The sequence below is a fragment of the Gordionus sp. m RMFG-2023 genome, chromosome 1 (assembly GCF_954871325.1).
Source record: "Gordionus sp. m RMFG-2023 chromosome 1, tfGorSpeb1-WG-v2, whole genome shotgun sequence".
In the NCBI taxonomy this organism is placed as follows: Eukaryota; Metazoa; Nematomorpha; class Gordioida; order Chordodea; family Parachordodidae; genus Gordionus; species Gordionus sp. m RMFG-2023.
In genome coordinates, this window is record NC_088775.1 from 36,461,445 (window position 1) to 36,485,224 (window position 23,780).

The window sequence follows — 23,780 nt, forward strand, 5'->3', positions numbered from 1 at the left end:
AACGAAGGTAACTGGAGATTTACTCAAAAATAACTTGTCCAATGTGCATTAACAATTTTAGAGGATATGTGGTCCACAAAGTTACGTAAAAATTATTTATTAAAAGCTGCACATTTGTACACATAAGAAAAATCCAACCTTGGCAATAGAGCCCAGCTCAAAATGAAGCCATTCCAATATTAAAAATAACATCAACAAAGCTCCGGTGCTTATGCATTATGATCCCCAACTACCATGGATACTAGCAATAGATGCGCCACAATGTGGAGGTGAAGTCGTACTATCATATATAAAAAAAATAATTTATCCAAATAACTTTTTGTGATGAACCCCCGTCTTTGATAATAATTTGTCTATGCCATAAATTCCGTTGTCTCCATTTTTGCGATTTCTGTTACCTTAACCCGTTTCCAGTTAGTTATATTGATTAATTTTAATAAATTCTTTCACCATTGATGCTTAAAACAAGACTATCACGTAACGTATTATTGTACTCTTCATTGAATTAGAATGTATTTGCTTTATTTTTAATCTAATAATAAGATCTATAATTGTTTTGATTGTCTCTTGTTATGTCTTATTACTGGAATTTCGTTATATACTAAAATAATTTAACATTATTATTTAATCCAAAATTTAATTCATTCAATATTTTAGACAAGCATAAAATGCATGAATATTGAATATGTTTCCATTCCAATATGAGTTTTTCTTGTTTTATCCTCCGTCTTGATTTCAAAAAATATAAAATCAATATTATTTAAGTACACATATAGTCTATTTTTATGGTACTGTTCAAATTTTCCAGACCTCAATTTTATGGGTGTAAACTTAAAGGTAAAGGTATTTTATTCCAAAACCAAATTAAAAACTAGAGTCCATATTTTTATGTGCAACCAATAAAATCGACGATACTTTTGTTTCAATGTATCATAGTTGTCGGTCTGTCACATTTTATGTATCGAACAAATCGACACTTTTAATCTTAAATAATAGTCAATTCTCCATTTTTCAATGAAAAACTTAGAAATAAAAAAGTATTTAATTTACACATAATAAAAAAAATATTTAAATTGTTTATTTAATTTCTGAAATTTCACAAGATCGCATATTGATTCCGATAATTTCTACTGCATTAATAACCTTTTAGAAACTCGCTTTCACCTTTTTATGCAAATTGGTTCTCATATTTGTAAGCTTGGTTAACCTCGTGGGGCTTCTTGGAAGGACTAGCCATTGCTATTCACGAGGTTAATTACATTAGCTTCATGGATAGTCTCAACCCACAAGATGATTATTTTTAATATTAATATTTGTATTTGATTTTTGAAATTAAATATATTTTAAAAAATTTATTATGAATCACAAGCAATTTTAAATATTATAATACTATTCCTTTATATTTTCTATTTTCAATTTATGTGATGATTATGTCTGATTTTCAAAAATATTAAATTATTAATCCATATTTGACATTTTATCTTGTATCTTACATTACAGTTTGTTTATTCACTTAATATAAAATTTAGAAATATAAAAAAATATTTAATTGTCTCATAAATTAATTACAATTTTTAAAAAAATAATATATTGTTTATTATTTAAAATTTAGAAATATAAAAAAATATTTAATTGTCTCATAAATTAATTACAATTTTTAAAAAAATAATATATTGTTTATTATTTAATTAATCGGATAGGGCTGATATTTTCAAAAAAACCATCCGAGATTATTATTCTTCTTAGTTATTTTAGATAAAATAGAATTATCTATTTTTCATTTCATACATAATTTCCTATTAATAAAGAAAAAATGAAGAAAAGGAACCAAAATGCAATTTATTTGAATTATATGTATTTAAAAAAGAATTATTTTTTTAAAAAGTAGCTTAAAATAAAACAATATTTTTTTTGTTTTTGCAACAAGAAAAGGATTTTAAAATATTTAATGAGTAACAACCAACCATAAACATTGCCTATATTTTAAATAATATCAGAGTTTGAAAAAAAAAATAACAGGGATTTTTGATCAAATTTTATCTAAAAATGGTAAAATCTCTTTAAAAAATTCGTCTTTTATAAATAAATCTTTTAAAATTTTACCGCATAAAAATTGCAAAATTTTTAAAAAAAGAGAGATTTTTAAAGAAAGATTTTTTGAAGATTTTGTCTAAATTTGAAGAGGGGGGGGGCTAAATCCACTTGATCATTAGTGATAATGCACCCAATATCACCTTGGCCATCTCAAAGTATTAACTAATATGGATGAATAAATTTTTTTACCCTATATTAATCTTTCTATTTTATTATTTAGTATCCGGGATAGTTTAAAATGTTCCTGCTTACAATCCTGATCATAGGCCACAAAGTCGACCTAAAAGATTATTCAAGATACATTGATGAGATAGTGAAGGTCAACAGGAACGGTTTAGGCTAATTCACAATCCGAAAAATTTTTCAAAAAAGTGGTTGGTTGCATTCAGATCGAGTTTAGAAGCCAAATAGAATCTTGTTACTTAGTCAAATCCGATATTTGCAGCAGATCACTTTTTGAATTTTTAAATGTGGAGCACTCTGAACCGATTCTGGTTGACTTTCACTATGGTTAGCTATTCCACAGAACCCATCTAACATCCAAATAAACAAAGGTTCATGGAAAAACTTAACTTTTAGTGAACGACCGTGGGTAAAACCAAGATCAAAGGTTAAGCTGATATATATCAACTGGGGATAACGTTATTTTATCAGAATTTTTAATATTCTGATATATGCAAAAAAGCTGATAATTAATTCACAAGAAAATTTTGCTTCAAAATTGATAATCATAAAAGATAATGAAATTCACTTTGCTCTAATGCTCACCTGATATAAAGGTGATTTCCTTAGGTTCCTGCTAGCCAGCGGTTCATCGTTAGGAAATACGATCGAATAATTTTTTGCGTAAGCCTCGTGACTTCTCTCTATTATCCAGGCCGTGTTCGAAGTGTATCGTTTGTTAAAGCGACTTTTTTTGTGAATCAATATATATAGAGCGCATAAGATTGAATGAATTAACGAACTATAAAACAAACAAACATATATATTTCTGATAATCGAAGTGCTCTACTTATGTTTTATTACAAATAAGAAAATCGACTTCGAATTTTTAAAAATACATTATTTATGAAGACATGGCATAATTAAAATCGCCATAAATATGTAAATACTTTTTTTTCGAGTAAAATTTGATTTATAGATAACATAAAATTTATGCATTTTAAAGATCAAATGATAAATTAACATAAGATAATCAATCGCACCGTATGTCGAAATTAAAGAGGTCGAGATCGGGCCGACCCCTTGCTATGAGCTTGGCCACTTCACGGCCGCAACCGCCGCTCAACATCATGCCGCTGCTGTTAAATCCAGAGCCGTGGTAGTAACCACTAACCTCAAGGGACTCTCCTATAATCGGTTTATGATCCGGTGTGAACGATTCTTAGGTAAAGTATTCGAAAAGTAAAATAAGTTTATTCTATTATTTATTCCCCCATTTTTTCTTTTTTTTACATAAATAACGTGAAGTTCAATAAAAGAATCATTTGATACATACATCCTACTCCATATTAATATAAAAATGTGTTACCATAACCACAAACGGTTGATTTTATCCCAGCCTCTCTGAGTATAGGCATAATTTCCAAGCATCCCTTCAAGTTTTGGTCAAACACGTCCCAATTTAGGTCGAAAAGATTGAATGGGGCTGATGAAAGTTTGGGAGTTTTCTATGATAGAGATAGGAAATAAGACATTATAAATAGACTACTAATAAAAAATATAAAACTCTCAGGCGCGTAGCCAGGAATTTTTTACATGTAGGGGAAGGGGGAGATTTTTTCTTGAAATAAATTTATGAATAAGAATAAATATATAGAATAACTTGAATGTGATGTGGTCTTTTTATTTAATAATATGGTTAAACAAGTGATTTTTTATTGAATAATATGGTTATACAAAAGAAAATAAAATGAATGGTTTTTTTAATCTGTGTATATATCAAAAATAATCATTCTTTATATATCTCAAAAATCAATTGTTTCCAATCACGTTATATAATTAACAACCTTTAATATATTATTACAATCTAAATATATCTTCTTTTCGCCTTAAGTGAAACATTTGTCAAAAAGTAATATTAAACATAAATGTAATTGAAAACACTACTTTAAATACATAATATAAGTTGTATCATACAACAATTTTTTTATTTATTATAACCTTATATTAAAAATAACAATTTCAAAAAATAATAAAATATTGGAATACAAAATATTTAAGAGCGAATATAATATTTTTAAAAAAATATATTAGGGCTAAAACCGATATATAAATCATAGTAAAATAAGGAAAAAAAAGTTAATAAAATATCGTTTATAAATGAAAATAATTTAATCTTCTTTGCGATTGCGCCAATTAATCAATAATTTGTTCTGAATGAGGATTTAAATCTCAATATATATTAAGTAAAGCTTATTCAATTCAATCGATTTTAAGATGTCGTAATTTTGATTTAGGTTTTTATTTTCTATAATGAAGAAAAAATCCTCATTTGTGGCGGTACTAATTGCTATGGTTGCCAAAATATACAGTAATTTTGATATATTTAAAAAAAGCCAAATAATATTTTAAAGTAAGCGATGCTTCCATTGCGTTTCTTGGAGGGGATCATCTACTAAAATTAATACCAAGAATTCTGAAACTAATAGGCCTCAGATATATTTATATCCTCTGAATATAATTTAACTATATTTAATTTTTTAAATATCAAGATCTAATATATCCTCAGAAATATTTATAGTAGTAGGTAATAGTATTTTGGATAGAGCCATTTGATGAATCGCAGATTGTTCATTGATTTGAGTCAAAAATGCACCATAAAATGGAATAACTAATGCTATTTTATAGTAATCATCAATTGAGTCCACAATAATATTGAAACTATTTATTGTGCTAGGTGCAAGTCTAAGCTTGCGAATGGAAAAATCTTAAAATTTGGCTTTCGCCTCAATAATCACATAAATCCTGTGAAATGTAGTCGTTATCATCTCTTCGTTTTCTAAGCGGTAATATAATAATATTCGCGTATCTCATAACTTCAGCTATATTAATATCATTTATTTGAAAAATATTGCATAAAATTGTAGTGTAATTAAATACTTCATTGATATATTCCTATGCAAAAATAAATCGGCTGTCATATTCAATCTAATAATGCATCTGCTTAATATGTGATTTAGGTATTTCTAATATTTCCCCAAGGGCATGCTAAATGGGCTTTTCTACATCCAAAAATGCTGTAATAGCTTGATATAGAAGACTCAATCTTATTTGGCATACTTTTTACAGTTTCTTTCTTCTTGTAGCACAAGAAGTATCGAAAATTATTTTGGATATTTAAACATTTCATACACTCTATAAATGTTGTCAAAGTACCCATCAATTTTTAATATTTAAAAAAATGTATGAAAATAAGCTTTAAATTTTCGTGGGAAAAATATTAATACAGAGGAAATAAATATTTAAATTAATTTTAACTTTTTGCTAAAATTTAAAATAGAATATAAAATAATATATTTGAAATAGAATACTTTGCATTCACAATTCATAAAAACCTTTTGTTATTTCAAAATTTTTTGCTATGGGGGGAGGGAAATTCCCCTACTGGCTACCCTCTTGATAACCCTTATATATAACAAGTTGAAATTTTATAATAAATACTCAATAAATAAGTAATATTAGCATAATTTCGTCAATATTGCAAATTTAAGCAATAAAAGCAAAATATAGATAATAATTATAAATCTATTTAAATATGGGTATCGTGTTGGTTTTAGTCAATATCGGATGGGGGAAAGTAGATCGTTGTAGCCTAATAATTAAGAGCCATAAATTTTTAGCATTAATAGGTAAAGGCCAATAAGTTAATTATTTGCGAAGTTGGGGGTAGGGGAGGGAGTCAACAGATAACTAATTTCCATTATCATTCTGTAGGAATGATCTAAATATAGCCTAGTAATGATTCGGAACCTTGATTAGGTCCGGTTTTCCACAGCAACCAAACTTATATATTTTATGAATTTCACAACAAAGTTATTTGTATATTATTCATTTATAAGATTACGTTATCGGGTCCATGAACGAAGGCGGGGTTAGTTTCGTAACCTCCAAAAGCAAAACTTTGTCTGCCTTGCAACTTGACGTAGATCGACCGGTCATGATCCCGAATGTTGGGAACAGTTATGGCGTTTTTAGCATGATCAAATTTAACGGATGAGCTAAATTTGGGAAGAGGGATACCCAAGGGATCAAAGACTGATTCGCTCAGGACGTAAGAGTGAAACAAAGGGGTCTGGGGAAGGGCAACACCGATTTCCGATGCCAGGGAGCATGCCCACACACCAGCACAATTAACTACCTGTCGACAACGAACCATACCGGTTTTGATCGATGAATCATCGGTCATAGTAGCACCTGCAGTAGGTCGAAATGAAAAATGTATGCCAGCCACTTTGGGCCTGATAGAGGCCCCGTCTATGGGGGCCAACATTTGAATGGAATCAACGATGCAATTTTCGAATACCTTCGATATAATATTTATATTTTTTTAACAATGAAATTTATGTTGATTTTTAATACTCATTACTCACATAAAAAATATACAAAAATTTTTATGAATGGTTAGTCTTAGCTTTAAATATTATATTTCAGGATATCATCATAAAAGGGTTGGGACTAATTATACTATTATAATTAAAAGTAGGAAGGAGAGTTTTACAAAATAAAATTGTTTTAAATAAAAATATAAGGTGATGATTGCAAAATCCTATAATACATACAATTTTTTTTAAGTAATCAATATGAACAGCTGACTTCAATTAGTTCCATTTCAAATTTTAATTTCATTTTTTTTAACCTTAGCACCCGATTTTTTAGCCTGGTGTATTAGGGCGTTGCAATATCCAGTGGGATCAATTTGACCATCTCCCGGGCTATAAAGAGCTCCGGTCACGTGATTAGCATCGATCAATGGGTGAACGTCTCCTATATCTGATGGTCGTAACATACGTGATTCTACGTCAAAAAATTTGCCCAGCTTTCAAACATGTAAACAAATAAAATATATTAAAAACGTCATTGTGCCATTTAAGCATTAATGAGACCTTTACTCCAATTATTATTTTTTATTTAATATAGTTTATTAATTAATTAAATAGGACACAATATAAGAAGAAAACGTTATTTCACGAAATTTAAAATATTGTGCAAATTTATAAAAGTGATTGCATAATTAATATAAACCGTATATAGATATTAAAATAATATTTTTCTAAATTTATTACATAATATGTACTATATTAACTTTAATTTTTATTATTACTCAATTTATATTACTTTTAAATTGTTAATATGAGTTTGCAGCTATGTTTTATAATCGTAATTGATTTACATTTTATTTAAAAAAATATTTATTTTTTTATTTTATAAAAAGCTCATGAGAAAATTATTGTTAGATAATAACAGGTTTTGTTTTTATACTTAGTTGATAAAATAAAGAAATCTTCCTTATATTTAAATTGAGCTAAATTCCTACTACTAATACCCATTCAACAAAGCAATTCCTCTCAAGACCGACTTATATTTTATTTTAAACAAGACTTTTCCCCTTTTTATATAAAGATAACAAAATTAAAGTTACCAATATATTTCAAATAAAAAAATATACCAATTGATAAATTTCCGTATTATTATATAGAAAAAATGAATAAGTATCCAAAACAATTTTAATACTTTAATTTGATATTTCGAAATTGATGCAAAATTATTGATTTTTATATTTATATCAAGAGATTAAACGTTGTATGCACAGCGTCTACATGACAGGATTTTCACTGAGTGCAAACCCCCCTCAAAAACCTTCCTTCCTAATTTTCCATTATTTATTACACCTTTTTAATTATATTAATACTCCTTTCAGAAATTTTAAAAAGAATAACTTAAATTATTTTATTTATACTACCAACTATCAAAATTTTGTGAATATAAGAGTTCTTTTTTAGATAATGAATTCAATTAAAAACCCCCTCATTTACAATGAAGGCATATTATAGCATTATGAGCTTGTTAAGAATAGCAGAAAGTTTTATTTGGAAAATAATGTCTATGATTGTTTGCAATGTATAGATTTGGTCGATGATCAGCAATATCATTGTATTATAATAGGTCTATAATAACAGTAATTTTTACAGCAATATATTTTGTCCTATTTCATCTCAAAATTTAATAGATAACCCCCCCCCCCCAAAAAAAATTTATCTCATCCCCATTAAAGGCGCCTACCCCCTCAAGAAAACTGGATGCAAACTGTTCCTACCCCCACTTCTCATGTAGACGCTATGTGTGCACAATGCTTATCATAGAAGTATCTAGATACTTTATCTGTATCTAGTAGATTTTTTAAAGTATCAGATATTATTTTAGAGGTATCTGTTTTAAGATACTTTAAGATACATTTTGATATACTTTTATTTAATGCTTTTTTATATCATAAATAAAAATACTTGAATGCATAATTTATTTTATTTCATATGAGCATATAATCTAAATATATTTATATATTTAAAAATATTAAGACTACTATAATAAAAAAATTATACATATATATAAAATATTAAACCTTAAAAAAATATACACAAATATTCATTAAATATTATATCCGAGTTTATCAATAAACTAGACAAATTTTGTATTACAATCCATCTCAGGAATATGCCATTTTTATTTTCAATGGAATTGTTTAGATTAATAGTGATGAAGAGGAAGAAGTAATAATCAATGAAGCATCAACAAGTTTTCAGACAATGTTTTTCCATGGCCAATTTATAGAGCATATTTTAAAATAATATCTAGAAGTTGTTTGCCGTGTCTACCAAAAAATACGTAAATTTCAGTTATCATTATCTCAACTTGTAACATTCATTTAAGGGTATAGATATTAAATATGTTTACAATTGTAATTTTAAATTTTAAGAGAAAAGATTAAACACTGTTAATGAAAATAAAAAAGGGGAAGGAGAATAAATCAATTGAAAAAATATTGGACTAGGCTCATCGTCCATTGGTATTTTAGCCAAGAGACCTCAGATTTTAACCCAAACAACTTTATGAATTATTAACTGCTTTTATTATAGCTGGCATTCCGCCATTTTCAATTGTTGAAAATCCTTCATTTATAAAAATGATCAAAACAAAACATAAGCTCCACAAAAAATATAATTTGCCGACGGACAGTGGCTGGTAGATTTCCCAAAGATGGGAAAATGAAAAGAAAGAAATCATAAAATCTAATAGAACCATCGCTAATATGCACAACAGCAGATTGTTGGAGATCGCCAATATAGCTAACATTTAAATTTGTATAATTAATTAAGAAGCAGTTTATGAAATGTTAATTTTTATATAGATCTAACAAGTTAGGAAAATAACGTTGGCTTGTAAAAGAATGACTGGTAGTCATACATATGATAAAATAGATAAGAATTAAGATATAGCAAAGGATTATTGAATTCAAAATAAAATCTCAAGATCATTACTGATAATGCCAAAATTTTCTCAAAGCTTTTAGGTTTATTTTATTATAAATACAAACATAATATGGTTAGTTATTTATTATAGAGTTTTCAAGCCAATTGAAAATAATAGTGAAACTATGGATGATCTGGAAGATGAAGAAGCAGTTGTACCAATATCAATATCAAGTCTTTATACAACTGATCAGGATTTTGAAATATCAGAATCATATAGTTTACCTAATCATCAATGTTGTGCCAGTCACACATTGAATCTTGTTGCCACTGTGGATGCCAATGGAGCCATGCAGTGTAAACAATATCAGAGAGTAAAACAATTTTAATTATAATATTTAATATTTTATTCATTAGATATATTGCACAACATTAGTTAAATGTCAAAATATTCTCCAATTTCATCTGAGATTATTTAAAAAAATATTGGCCGTTCTTTTATATGTCCTAATATAACCCAATGGAACTCCACATAGTTTTGCAATTAATGTCGAAATTATTAAAGCTAAATCTGACAAATTAGACAAGATATGTGATGGAATGAAACTATCTAGGTTTTTATCTAATGAATGATATTTTGTTCGTGAATATTGTTTAGTAAGTTATAAAATTTATATAAATAGCATTATTTTAAATTAGCTAATGAAGCCAGTAGCTAGTTCTCTTGATATTTTGCAAGGTACACAGCTTATTACTGTGCAACCATTTCACAGCTGATTATCAAATTGAATAACTAATGAATATGAGATTTTGTTTACCACTCTTAGATGCCTAACATAAAGGGTGAAGATAGGTAAATTAATAATAATAAATTAATCAATTTAATAATTCTAGGTTTATTGTGACAATATTTGAAGATGAAAATATTATAGCAACTATGCTCCATCCCTTTTTAAAACTTGATTGAATATGGTTATAAATGGATAAAAATTTTAATAAAAAACAATACAGATTAGTTGATGAATTATCAATGTCTACAACTGATTGCAAGCAAATAACCTTTGAAAAAAACACAAATAATTTAATATCCAATTTTTTTTCATATTAAATAATTTTTTCAAAAATGAATGTCGAGATTTTAGTATTTTTAAAGAATATCCTGATATATTATTATTCATAAAATATAACACCACAAACCCTTCAAGCGCCCGGTAGAAAGACTTTTTAGTGCAACTAAAAATGTCTTTACAGATAAACGAGGATGCCTAAATGACCGAAATTTTGAAAATATTTAATTACTGAAATCTAATGATTATTTATAGTCATTTATATTTTCATATATTATATTATTATATTAAAATTTAAAAATCATTATTTTAGTTATATTTTGATAAATGTGATATCGAGTTTATAAATTTTTTAGCTCATTTCATGAATTTTCACAATAGAATCCTAATTTAGGTTTATGCAAACCTTATATAAAAGTACAATAAAAATTTTATCTGTATCTAGATACATTTTTTAAATTGTATCTGTATATGGAGAACTTTAGCCGATGTATCTTTCTAGATCCATTTAAAAAGTATTTTTTAACAACTCTGCTGGGATATTATTGCTGTTTAGCCGATGTATGTATTTAAATCCATTTAAAAGTATTTTTTAACAACTCTGCTGGGTATTAATGATGTATTTATAATCAATATAAAAAACCTTTCCAAATCTTGAAATTGTTTCAAATTTGTCGATTTCTTGATAAAATATCGAGTGGAAATTAATTAAGTTCATTTGGGAATGAACTGCTTAAATCTTAATTATACTTTTTTATTCACAAAATATTTTTTCGTTATATTTGTGTTAAGATAGTTTATCAGATTCTTAGAATTAATAAAACTAAGAGTGTAGACAATATATTTTATACTTTTAAACAATCTGATTAGAGATATAATATCGATACTGACTTTTACAAATTTTCCTTAACTTTGCAATCTTTTACCTTGACAAAGTTCATCAAAAAAATTTTTATCTGTCGTGTCTAGATTTTTCTTTGAAACACCTACTCCCCCACTCTTTATCCAAACATTCAACTTCAATTTTACATTTCAAAAAATTGTTTATAAATTTTATATTTAACTAATATTTCAAAATGTTAAAAAGGCTTTCTTTAAACTTAATATTCGAAGATTATAGAAATTTTTGTTATAATATTGCATTTTTCTAATTTACCACATTTAAAAATTCTGAAAAATATATAAATAAAATTTTTCATTATTTCTAAACTGTAAACATTTCTAAAAAAATCGAACGCCTTCGCGTTCAATGTTCATTGATAATTCGTTCAAAATTTTATGATAAATTTTATTTTATTTTTAATTTAATTTAATATAAATAAATGTCTTATATTTTTAACACAATATATTAACCATGTTAAAAAATAATAAGGTTTAATTTTGATAATATAATTATAAATATAATATAATATAATATAGCGAATAAAAAGATATTTTTATTTATAAAAGATTTTTCTTATTAATCTTTAATAACAATTGTTTTGCAAAATTTTCATCTGATAGACAGGAACACTTGGCAGTTAATACGGGATTAGCCATACTAAAAACGGGTACAGGGGTAGATGAGGGGATTGCTAATTATACTTAATAAACAACTCTTTTAACATTGGGAATTTATTGAAAACATTTATTGTTCTGTCCTTTGCTTCAAAAAATTGAGATAAGTTATCCTCCTCCAATCATCCTCTACATCCTCGTCATAAATGAGGATATATCGATATTAACATTCTTGCATTATCATTTCTAGCGTTTTCAATGCATTTTTTTAATAACGCTATAAGTTTATTTTTTATAGGTTAGTTCTGTTGAAGTTTTATCCATGGCAATTTAAGCTTGAATACTGGATGTATAATTGCAGAAAGAACATATTGATATTCTATGTTCATAAAAAAAATAAAATATATGTAATTAATTTGATAGTGATAGGTTTAATACTTTTTATTAATATCATTTAATACTACGTCTATCAATGGTTGACCTATTTTAGGCGACTAATTTTTTTTAATTTTAAAATAACTATCGTTATTGTTGGAAATAGCCCATATGCATTTTTTCTTCAAATTTAATGATTTTACAGTTATATTATATAAAATAAAATAATTAATATTACAATCAAATGTCGTTTTAAACTGGAGCTGAAGATTTTGAAAGAGATATGATACTTTTTGGTCACATTTTACATTTGATAAGTATTTATTTAGTTCCTTCAATACAGGATGTTACTGTAAAATATTTATCATATTTGGGCCATGGTAATGGTAATTCATCTGATTTTGAATTTTCAGAATCAGGTGATGATAAAATAATAATATCTGATATGAATATCGATTTATTAGTATTTTTTATTTTTTTGTAAAGAATATTATTATCGGATTCTGGGATTCATTTATCGATTTTATTTTCTTTTGAAAAATATTATTTATTTTTTGATTAGGGGAATTATGAAAAATTGTTTTTGTTTTATATATCTAATGTATTTTAAATTTAAGGAGACTATATAATGTATTAATTTTTTGCTATCTACGAGAGTCGAACACAAACCTCCCGTTTCAAAGGTGTATGCTTTACGCATGCATTTACTTGAATATAATTAAATTTAATATATTAATTATATATATATTAATTAATAGCTGATATTTTTAAAATTTTGCCTTTTATTACCATAACTCGCTGACAGTGTTGAAGGGTAATTATTTAGTTTGTGTGTATGGTACTAAATATATTTTATTAATAAATTTTATAAAAATATTAAAATTTAGGAGAAAAAGAGGTAAAATTGTTGCAATATAGTGAGCATTAAGAGTATTAGAAATATCAAAATTTAAATTTGTGATGGTAATCATATTGGATAAAATTTAAAATAGAGATGCTTGAAGATTTTTGAATTTTAAATATGGGTTAGACATTGGCCTGAAATTTTTTTTTTACAGACATAGCTAGGCCTGATCAAAAAACCAACGCTCATGCAACTTTCATATTCTGATTGTATAAATGAATTATGACTTTTACATATTTTATTTCATTTCTTAACTACCAAAATTATTATGGTCTTTGGCGGACTTGAGAAAATTTTCTCTACATGATTATGAGCATGAACCTGTTGGGAATTTTTTTATATTATATATCATAATATTTATATGGGTCTCAGGTAAAAGCTAATTTAAATATATTTTTACTCAAAAATTAGTATTCACTATTAGTCCTAATGAGTTGGTCTTGGTCTGAAGTAGGATTGAGCGGGATTAAAAAGAATAAAAAATGAATATAGTTTTTAGAAATTTACTTATCTCCAGGCTTGATAAAAAATTTCAAAATTATTACGCGTTGGCCAGGTTCGAGAAAAATTTTTTCAAATTATTATGGGTGAGGCTGGGCTTGGAAAATATTTTTATGAATTATATTAGACTGGGTTTAGGGAAAATTTTTCAAAATTATTATCAGCTTGGACGCTTGGGAATTCTATTATCCACTATGGATCAGACATTGACCTAAAACAAATTTTTCTGCAAGCCTGGGGACCTGGCCTGAAGGGGGGGGGGGGGGGTTATAAGAATAAAAAGATATTATTTTCAAATAAACAACTATCATAAAAGTAGAGAGAAAAACTAAATAATTACCCCTCAACCCCGTCATTCTTGACGGGTTTTTAGCTAGTATAATTTTTTTCTCTGAATCACGAGAGAGATAATATAATAAAAGCTCAACATAAAATTGAGATGAAAAAGCTTTTTTGAAAATAAAGATATAGAATAAAATTTAATCGTGTAAAAGAAAAAAATATAACAGTGATAACCAAAACATAACTATATCCATGCTTATGCTAATCTATTAAATATAAAAAAAATTGAAATGTGAAATATGAAAAACAGTTGATTTAAGATTTTTTTCTTAAAATATTCGGATTAATATAAATAAAATTGAACGAACGTTAAATTCGAACGCGTTCGTCATAAAAAAGGAATGCGTTCACGTTCAAAGTTCGTCAAAAATAAAAGGAACGTCGTTCATCATTTTTTTCAAAAAAATAACTTCGTTCACGAGTGCGTTCAAAATGTACGCGTTCGTTTACAACACTATTTCTAATAGCTTCTGCTTCATCCTTCTTTCTTCTGGCTATAAAATAAAATAAAAGGTTGTTAAAACGACCCGATTAAGATTTTCAATAAAATAACATTATTTAAGCTTGGAGAAATGTTTTGAAAATCTATTTGCCAAATCTCGAGGCTTACATAATATTATTTTGACTTAAAATTTTAATCGGGTCGTTTCTAAAAATCGACCCAAGTTGACAACCCTAGTCTAGGTGATCTTTTTGCTGGACATAAATTCTTTAAAGTAAAATCCTTACATATAAGAATTTTTTTTAATGTCTTATTAAGGCCTAACCCAGGTGAAGGTAGTTGACTGGGCATCTTTTAAGTAAAGTTTTAGGATATGGAGGGAGGGTTGCAGATATTACAGATAAAACTGCTCATTTATCAATTGTGTAAGGTGGCTGAAAAAACATCCAAAATGAGTTATACATTTTATTGGATGACATTGGTTGCCATATGTTACAATCTTTTGAATACTGAGGAGAATCGTGGTATGGCAGATTATATTGTACAGGAATTTAATATAATTCCTGAATTGAATCCAGTAAAAATATATCCTTTAATTACCAATAATGCCCTCAGCATGAAAGCAGCTTAGAATTGTCAAAATTCATTTATAATCATATACAATGTTATGGATGTATAGCACATACATTGCAGTTATTCTTACATGATTTTGAATGTTTAATGCCTTCAGTTACCATATATCAATAATGAAAAAAATTATTACATTTTTTAAGAAAAAACACATACTAGCTGCAGTATTTTCCTATAATAAAAATCAATAGGGTATTATAAAATGCAAAAAACGTTTAAGCAAAATCTGATTTAAAATACATTTGAGGGTAAAATAGGTAAAACACAAGAAATAACAATTGTAATTATTTATAAATAAATAATATATAATATAGAACAAACCACCTCAATCTTTAAGATCAGATACTTGTTGAGTACCAGTTCATAGTACATCTAAAATATTTTCTAACTTTATGCCAATACAATGTTTTAAGAATAAGAAAAAAATGTCAAAACATTATTCTATGAATTAAAAGCTAAATTGGAGATAGCCTTGGTTATTAAGTGAAAGCAATATTCTAACCTATGCTAAAATTATTGCATAAATTTTAAAATTATATTTAAAATAGTTTTTATAAAATTAAGTAATCTTATAGGTTAGCTAAATTTCTAAATAGTTACTGTTGAAAGCCTTTGATATTCCTTTAATCTTTCAGGAGTAGAGGCCAAAAATAGCCCACCATTTTCAAACCATCCAGTACTTATACCAGTTTCAGTTTCAAGAGACTTCATTAACCATCTTGTATAATTTAACAATTGGATCTCAATATCATTTGGTCTTAAGCGCCACAATAATCCTTAATTTGATATTTTTACTTTATTATATAATACTCAATACCTGCTGTATGCCATGTGGTGCCACATGTTATGCTATCTTTTTCAAACAATGCAATATTTTTAATTCCCTCCTTAACTAAATGGTAAAGCAAACTGCATCCAAACACACCTCCACCAATAACAACCACATCAAACTCTTTAGATGCATCCACATTTTTAAAATACTCTTGAGATTTTAGAACATGTGTATTCAGGTAATTACATAAAGCATTTGTAAATATGTATCTATTTTGGCCAACTTCAATAAAGATAGTAATGAAATTAAATATATTTATAAAAATTTACATTTGTTTAAAAACATATGGTTACAGTGTTAAAAAAGCAAATAAGCTAAAATGGCTGTCAAAATGGCCCATATAAGTTTGAAGCGAGAGATTGTCATTGGAGATTTCAGATTTTACTATTTAAAGTAAATTATTTAATATTAAATTAATTTAATATAAATAAAAATTTATTAATATAAATATTAGAAAATAATTCTATTAATTAGTCATATAAATTAATAATATAATATAATATTATAAAAAATTTATATAATAATAAATACATAGTATAATATAATTTTAATTTTAATATATTTAATATTAAGATATAAAGAAAATTATGTAAATTAATAAATGTATTATATTGTAAGATTATAAAATTTTATTATAATATAATAATTAAATATTTTTTACATAATTATTATAATTTATTTAATATACTTATAATATATATTGCATATTTTAATATTATTGATATATTTAATATAATTAATTTAAAATGAAATAATAAATAGAATTTATTCAATATTTTATATATTTTTTAAAATAATTTATATTAGATGATATTAAAACAATTTTCTTCTGCATTAGAGAACTTATCTATTTAATAATAGAACTATATATTAATTTTTTTGTAATATTTATTTTAAAAAAATAACCAAGAATGGTAAAACTAGTAGCCATTTACCTACGTCGTTTTGTGAATATAATTTCATGAGACTTATAGATGGGTAGAAAATAAAAATAAATTTGAGGGTAAAGGGGTAATAGATATTTATTATTTCTATAAATATCACATTTACTCGTATATTTTAATTTTTTTATTATTTCTAATGATTAATGGGATAATTAATTTTTTTTGCTAGGAACTCTATAATTAAAATTTTTATAGTAGGTATTTATACTTATTATTCCTTCAAATATCTTATTTATGCAAATTTTTTTTGAGATTTCTAATAATTAATGGGATTGTTTATTTTTTTTTTATTGGAACTCTATAAATAAAATTTTTATAGTAGGTATTTATACTTAATATTCCTTCAAATATCTTATTTACTCAAATTTTTCTTGAGATTTCTAATAATTAATGGGATCGTTAATTTTTTTTTTATTGGCACTCTATAAATAAAATTTTTATAGTAGGTATTTATATTTATTATTCCTTCAAATATCTTATTTACTCAAATTTTTCTTGAGATTTCTAATAATTAATGGGATCATTAATTTTATTTTATTGGAACTCTATAAATAAAATTTTTATAGTAGGTATTTATACTTATTATTCCTTCAAATATCTTATTTACTCAAATATTTTTGTTATTTCTAATATAGGATCGTTAATTTTTTTTCTTACTAAGAACTCCTTTATTAAAAATTTTATGTAAATATTTATATAATATCATTATGGCTACAAATGAATATTTCTTTTTATTTCGAGTGCATATGACAACACAAAAGATTAAATAATTATTGATTAAGAAATTTTTCTGAAAATTCGCGAATATAATTTTATTTATTCATGCCTGTGTAGACAATATTAAAAATGTATTTTATAAGAATTTAATTACATATATATATATATATATCTGGAATAAAAAAATAATTTTATAATAGTGCGCGAAACAATAATATAAACGTACAATATGAAAGATGTTTGAATTGAAATAAATTAAACAAAAAATATATCGACAATAATAAGTTATACAAACTGATAAAAAAAATTATACAAAGGAAGGGTTTAGTGTACTATTCAAGCATTCCAACGTCATTAACATTATTATTAGTATTATGTACTTTTACCATATAAAGCTCTCCACAAATGATGATATAGCAATAGTTGAGGAACATAACATAGATTTTGAAATTGGAATATACCATTTCAGCCAAACCCAACTACAATAAAATAACTTGGATCAACAATAACGATATTTTTTTACTGATATCAAAAAAAATATAAAACAAATATTGTGCGAGGTAAGGAGGGCTCGATTGAATAACGCGTGCCATAATTGTTTTTCCGACAAAAATGTTGGTAAGGTTCTAGGATGTCGCATCGCACAGGAATCTAATTTCCTTTCGCGCATAACCTTTTTATATATTTTATGTAAACTTAAATATTTATTTAATTTTGTTTGATTTTTTAATTCATTTAACGTAAGTAAAGGTATAATACTCTTCATCATTCTCATAATTACGTTGCTTTGTCATCGTAAAATGACTACCTAATATAACCCTTCCCTTACAACTTTGTAAACGACATTTATTGCGAAGATATAAATATTTATTTGAATAGATTAAATTATTATTAAATTTAGATGTAATAAATTACTAGGGGAACTTTTTTTAAAAAAAATAATATTTGATTTTCTTGATAATTAGCTTTGTTTAAAAATAATGAATATAAATATCAAAATAATATATTATGATACTTGAATTTGTTGTAAGATTAATAACTCCATGTTCATAAATAGCTGCTTAAATTTTTATTATAATCATTAGTATGTAAAATTATATCTTACATAAATGGGTTTCATTTTCATTACTATGCATAACATGGTTTTCATTTCCATTACTATGTAAAACATGGGTTTCATTTTGATCAACTTTGTTTTAAGATAGTTATAAATATATAAATAATTATGGTACTTAGACTTGTTGTAAGGCTGTTAGGTAGATAGTTATAATCATGATCACAAGCTTTGTTTTAAGATAGTTATAAATATATAAATAATTATGGTACTTGACTTGTTGTAAGGCTGTTAGGTAGATAGTTATAATCATGATCACCAGCTTTGTTTTAAGATAGTTATAAGTATATAAATAATTATGGTACTTAGACTTGTTGTAAGGCTGTTAGGTAGATAGTTATAATCATGATCACCAGCTTTGTTTTAAGATAGTTAAAAATATTTAAATAATTATGGTACTTAGACTTCTTGTAAGGCTGTTAGGTAGATGGTTATAATCTTTATCACCAGCTTTGTTTTAAGATAATGAATGTAAATATAGATAAAAATTCACTTTGACATTCATTTGTAACATAAATTCTTCCATCTGTCTGAGTAAATTGGTCAATTAAATTGTCTTCAGCTAAGTAAAATAAAAATTTTCATATTTCTATTCATCATAAACTTTGTGTTGATATTGATTTGAATTTTTGCTGGTAGCAATTTGGATCTTTAATACATTTAATTTATATACATTTAAAAATATTTTATCTACCAGTACACTCTTTAAATATACTAAATACATTACATTTGAGTATGCCTTTCCCTTTTCATGATGCTTTTGAGCATTCATAATAAGTAGTTGATTCATTATAATATTTATGTAAACGGAAATTTGGTGGAATTGGCATCTACAATTATATATAATTTATATAGCCATTTTTGAATAAAATATACTTTTATTTTTGAATTCTAAAGTAAAGTTTCTTTTTTTACTGTATTCATAAAAGCTTGTAAACTGAGTAATAAATAGCTGCAATATAATAAGATACTTATAAGATTTATGGATTATTGAATTATAAAGTAAGGTTACTCTTCCTTTTTTTTACTGCAATATGGTTTAATTGTAATATTCATAAAAGCTTGTAAATTGAGTAATAAAAAGCTGCAATATAATAAGATTTTTAAAAATATAGTAAATATACTTTTACAGTTATTTAGCCTAATTGATAATAAAGAGCTGCAATGTGATATTTATAAAAGCTTTTAAAATGAGCAATAAAGAGCTGCAATATAAGATATTTAAATATAAAATAAATATACTTTTACTATAATTTTGCTTAATTGATAATAAAGAGCTGCAATATAGTAAGATTTTTAAATATATAGCAAATATACTTTTCCTGTTATTTAGCTTAATTGAGCAATAAAGAGCTGCAATATGATATTTATAAAAGCTTGTAAATTGATCAATAAAGCTGCAATATAAGATATTTAAACATAAAATAAATATACTTTAACTGTAATATAGCTTAATTGAGCAATAAAGAGCTGCAATATATTTATAAAAGCTTGTAAATTGAGCAATAAAGAGCTGCAATATAAGATATTTAAACATAAAATAAATATACTTTTACTGTAATATAGCTTAATTGATAATAAACAGCTGCAATTTGATATTTATAAAAGTTTATAAATTAAGCAGTAAGCTTAAGATATTTGAGCATGCAAAAAGCTTAAGGAAATTTAAGCATATAAATTTTAAGCTTATCCGAAATTTACCGAAAAGTTTACCGACAAAATTCCCTAATTATAACTAAAAAATAGTAAAGGCGGTGCGATACGAAAACATATAACTCTGTAGTGAAGAGCGATTGCGATTTCGCAGCGATTTTCATTATAGTGCAGTGCAAAGCGTTATTAATTCAAAATGTGATCCATCCTCTAATTATTATTTTTTAGGAATGATCTTGAAGAGGAGAAGTTTAAACCATCTTAATATTAATAAAACAAAAGAGGGCGAATTTTATGTCCTCTTTCCTAAACTATTAAAAAATGAGCCTAAATTTTTCAACTATATGAGAATGACTAAATTAATTTTATTCAATTTTATCTATAATTCATTTTAATTTAGGAAACCTTTTATTATATACTCAAACTTGTAAAACCTTTATTACATACCAAATGTACCAATTTTATAAAACATCCTATAAGTGTTGTGTTGAAGAAAAGCTTATGGTTTGTTTAAGGTAAAAATAAAGCAATTTATTATTTAAATATATTTTTTATTTAGGTATTTAGCAACATAAGGTTCATATAGTATTAAATCAACACAGCTATTCTGATTCATTCCATGATTATGCTTATATTTATATAAAAGTCCTATATTATAGATTTTTATAAATTTAAACATATCTTATTTTGTATATTATATAAATATCTTGTTTTGTATTTTATATAAATACCTTGTTTTGTATTTTATATATATTATAATAAAAATAAAGTTATTATTAATATAGTTTCAAATAACAAAAATATATTCAAAATAATTTTAATCACTAATCTTTTATAATATCAAGTATTCTAGTTATTTCTTTTTTTTCCTGATTGGTACAATCATCTAATTTTTATATATATCTTGTTTTGTATTTTATATATATTATAATAAAAATAAAGTTATTTTTAATATAGTCTAAACTCATAAAATATATATGTAGGAATATGTCACTAAAAAAGCTATATAGTTATTCTAAATTCATCTATTGAAAATATTTTTATAAAGCAAGTTAACATAAATTCCCAATATCGTTAAACTTTCTTTAAGATAAAGATCATTCATTATAAATAATATATATTTAGACATTATTAATTACCAAACTCAGTACAAAGCTTAATTAATGCAGGACTTTTGGGAATAATTGTATCATTCAATGTAAATCACAAAATGTTTATTTCAAATATAAATACACACAAAATATATATTACAAATAACAAAAATATATTCAAAATAATTTTAATCAATAATCTTATATAATATCAAATATTTTATTTGTTTTTTCTTTTTTTTCCTCTTTGGTACAATCATCTAATTTTTCTTATAACATTAAACATATTGCATGTTCTGTTGATTTATTTTTAAGCATTTCCAACGTTATTAATACTTTATCTGCTTCTATTTTCATTAATTTCCTAATCTATTTAAAATTTATCACCAAATCAAAAAATATAAATTACCCATATCATTGTTCTTTCTCTTAGGACATTTATAATAAAAACTAGGTGACCCAACACAGGACATAGATTCTATATAAAGGATAATATAAATTTTTAGATATTATTAATTACCAGAATCATTACTAAGATTTAATCCTGCAGAATCTGAATTCAATGAGATCACCTAAATAATAACTATATTTTATCAATTAAAATGCGATATTTTACATTCATGTATACCCCCTGTTATTTTTAAATATATCATTTGCATCTTTAGTAGTACATTCCTCTATATCTAAAGAGGATTTCTGTGATCTAGGTGTTAAGGTTTCTACCAGGAATAGCATATGCTGATAGAATGGCCATGAGATGTGACCTCTGACCCACTTTTCAGTCTTTTTAGCTTTTGCCTCTCTTTTATAAAACAATCTCTCAGATTTTTCCAGAGAGATGAACCTAAAAAAATTTATAAATATAATATGTATGCAAAATTATTATCAGGCATATTATACTGCTTGGCTAATAATTCCCAGATTTTATTCTTGTATATAATACTTTTATACAAATGATTATGCTTATTATATAAACATTTGTACTCTTTAAGAGAAAGAATAAAAGCTATTTTATCTATTTTCTAAAAAAAAATTAAATTTAAATCATATTTTTAACTTGATCCTTTGGTTTTATATCATCAAAAAAGGTTGTCTTTGAATTCATTTCAATTAATAAAAAAATTAGGCTAAATTTAAAAGTAGCACAAAATCAAAAATTTTGAGCTATATTCACCAAAATCGGTATTTAATGAAGCACTATTTCAAAATCTTTTGTGTTTTAAAAAAATCGCGGCGATTTGCTTTCGCATATCAAATCGCGCGATCGGTAACTATGAATGCGATATCATATTTACTGTATTTTGTAATTATCGTGTCTAAATCGCAATCGCGCCACTATGAATTCAGTACAGCTGAAAATAATGGGTTATAATAATAAACCAGTTCATGCAACTCAAGGAAATTCTTTAATTGGTTGTGAATCGAATCGCTAAAAACTACGAATTGTTAGGTAGATTGATAATTGCCATGAGTAAACTATGAGTTGCAGTAATTAAATAAAAATGAATAAACTATGAACTGCCGTATTAATTAAAATGACTAAACGACGAATTTCCGTATTTAATGTTAAATTAAAATGACTAAACTACGAATGGCTGCATTTAATGTTAAATTAAAATGACTAAATGATGAATTGTCGTATTTAATGTTAAATAAAATGACTACACCATGAATTGTGTAAAGAAGAATAAAATTGTAGTCTGTATTGTGAGGAATTGCTTTGTGGAATGGGTATTAGTAGTAGGGATTTAGCTCAATTTAAATATAAGGATTCAATTTATCAAGCGAATATTTCTTTGTTTTATCAATTAAGTATAAAAATAAAATCTGTTATTACTAAAAAATAATTTTCTCATGAGCTTTATATAAATTTTTTATAAAATGTAAATCAATTACGGTTATAAAACATAGCTGCAAACCAATGACATTAATATTATAGACTGCCGATTAATGTATTTGAAGTGGCAAAAATTGAAGTGAGTAGCTGCCATTTGTATTTGGATTTTTTACGATGATAATTTCATAAATTTCAGGTTTATTTTTATTATATATTATTTTTATAATCTCATTTTTTTACTAGATGAATAAAAAAACATTTTTAGAGCAAGTAA

The 23,780-nt window shown here is 25.2% G+C and overlaps 1 protein-coding gene and 1 long non-coding RNA gene across 3 annotated transcripts in view; both read right to left on the bottom strand.

Moving 5' to 3' along the window:
• The window catches only part of LOC135922744 (sarcosine dehydrogenase, mitochondrial-like), a 77,279-nt gene extending 60,811 nt beyond the window's left edge, over positions 1 to 16,468 (bottom strand). For both annotated transcript variants that reach the window (XM_065457193.1, XM_065457192.1), the window contains exons 1-8: positions 16,420 to 16,468; positions 16,136 to 16,372; positions 15,919 to 16,094; positions 6,953 to 7,132; positions 6,161 to 6,619; positions 3,626 to 3,764; positions 3,300 to 3,477; positions 2,863 to 3,004 (exon numbers count right to left, since the gene is read on the bottom strand). In XM_065457193.1, the coding sequence (XP_065313265.1) occupies positions 2,863 to 3,004; positions 3,300 to 3,477; positions 3,626 to 3,764; positions 6,161 to 6,619; positions 6,953 to 7,132; positions 15,919 to 16,094; positions 16,136 to 16,372; positions 16,420 to 16,435 (1,527 nt within the window). In that variant the 5' untranslated portion in view covers positions 16,436 to 16,468. The remainder of the gene's footprint in view (positions 1 to 2,862; positions 3,005 to 3,299; positions 3,478 to 3,625; positions 3,765 to 6,160; positions 6,620 to 6,952; positions 7,133 to 15,918; positions 16,095 to 16,135; positions 16,373 to 16,419) is intronic.
• A 5,444-nt stretch (positions 16,469 to 21,912) lies between these two features.
• LOC135922105 (uncharacterized) lies at positions 21,913 to 23,106 on the bottom strand. The gene is made up of 6 exons (XR_010570741.1): positions 23,050 to 23,106; positions 22,570 to 23,004; positions 22,286 to 22,513; positions 22,190 to 22,241; positions 22,079 to 22,147; positions 21,913 to 22,038 (listed from the first exon to the last, which is right to left on the bottom strand). It is a non-coding gene; the product is annotated as an uncharacterized LOC135922105 (long non-coding RNA).
• Positions 23,107 to 23,780: the final 674 nt, after the last annotated feature.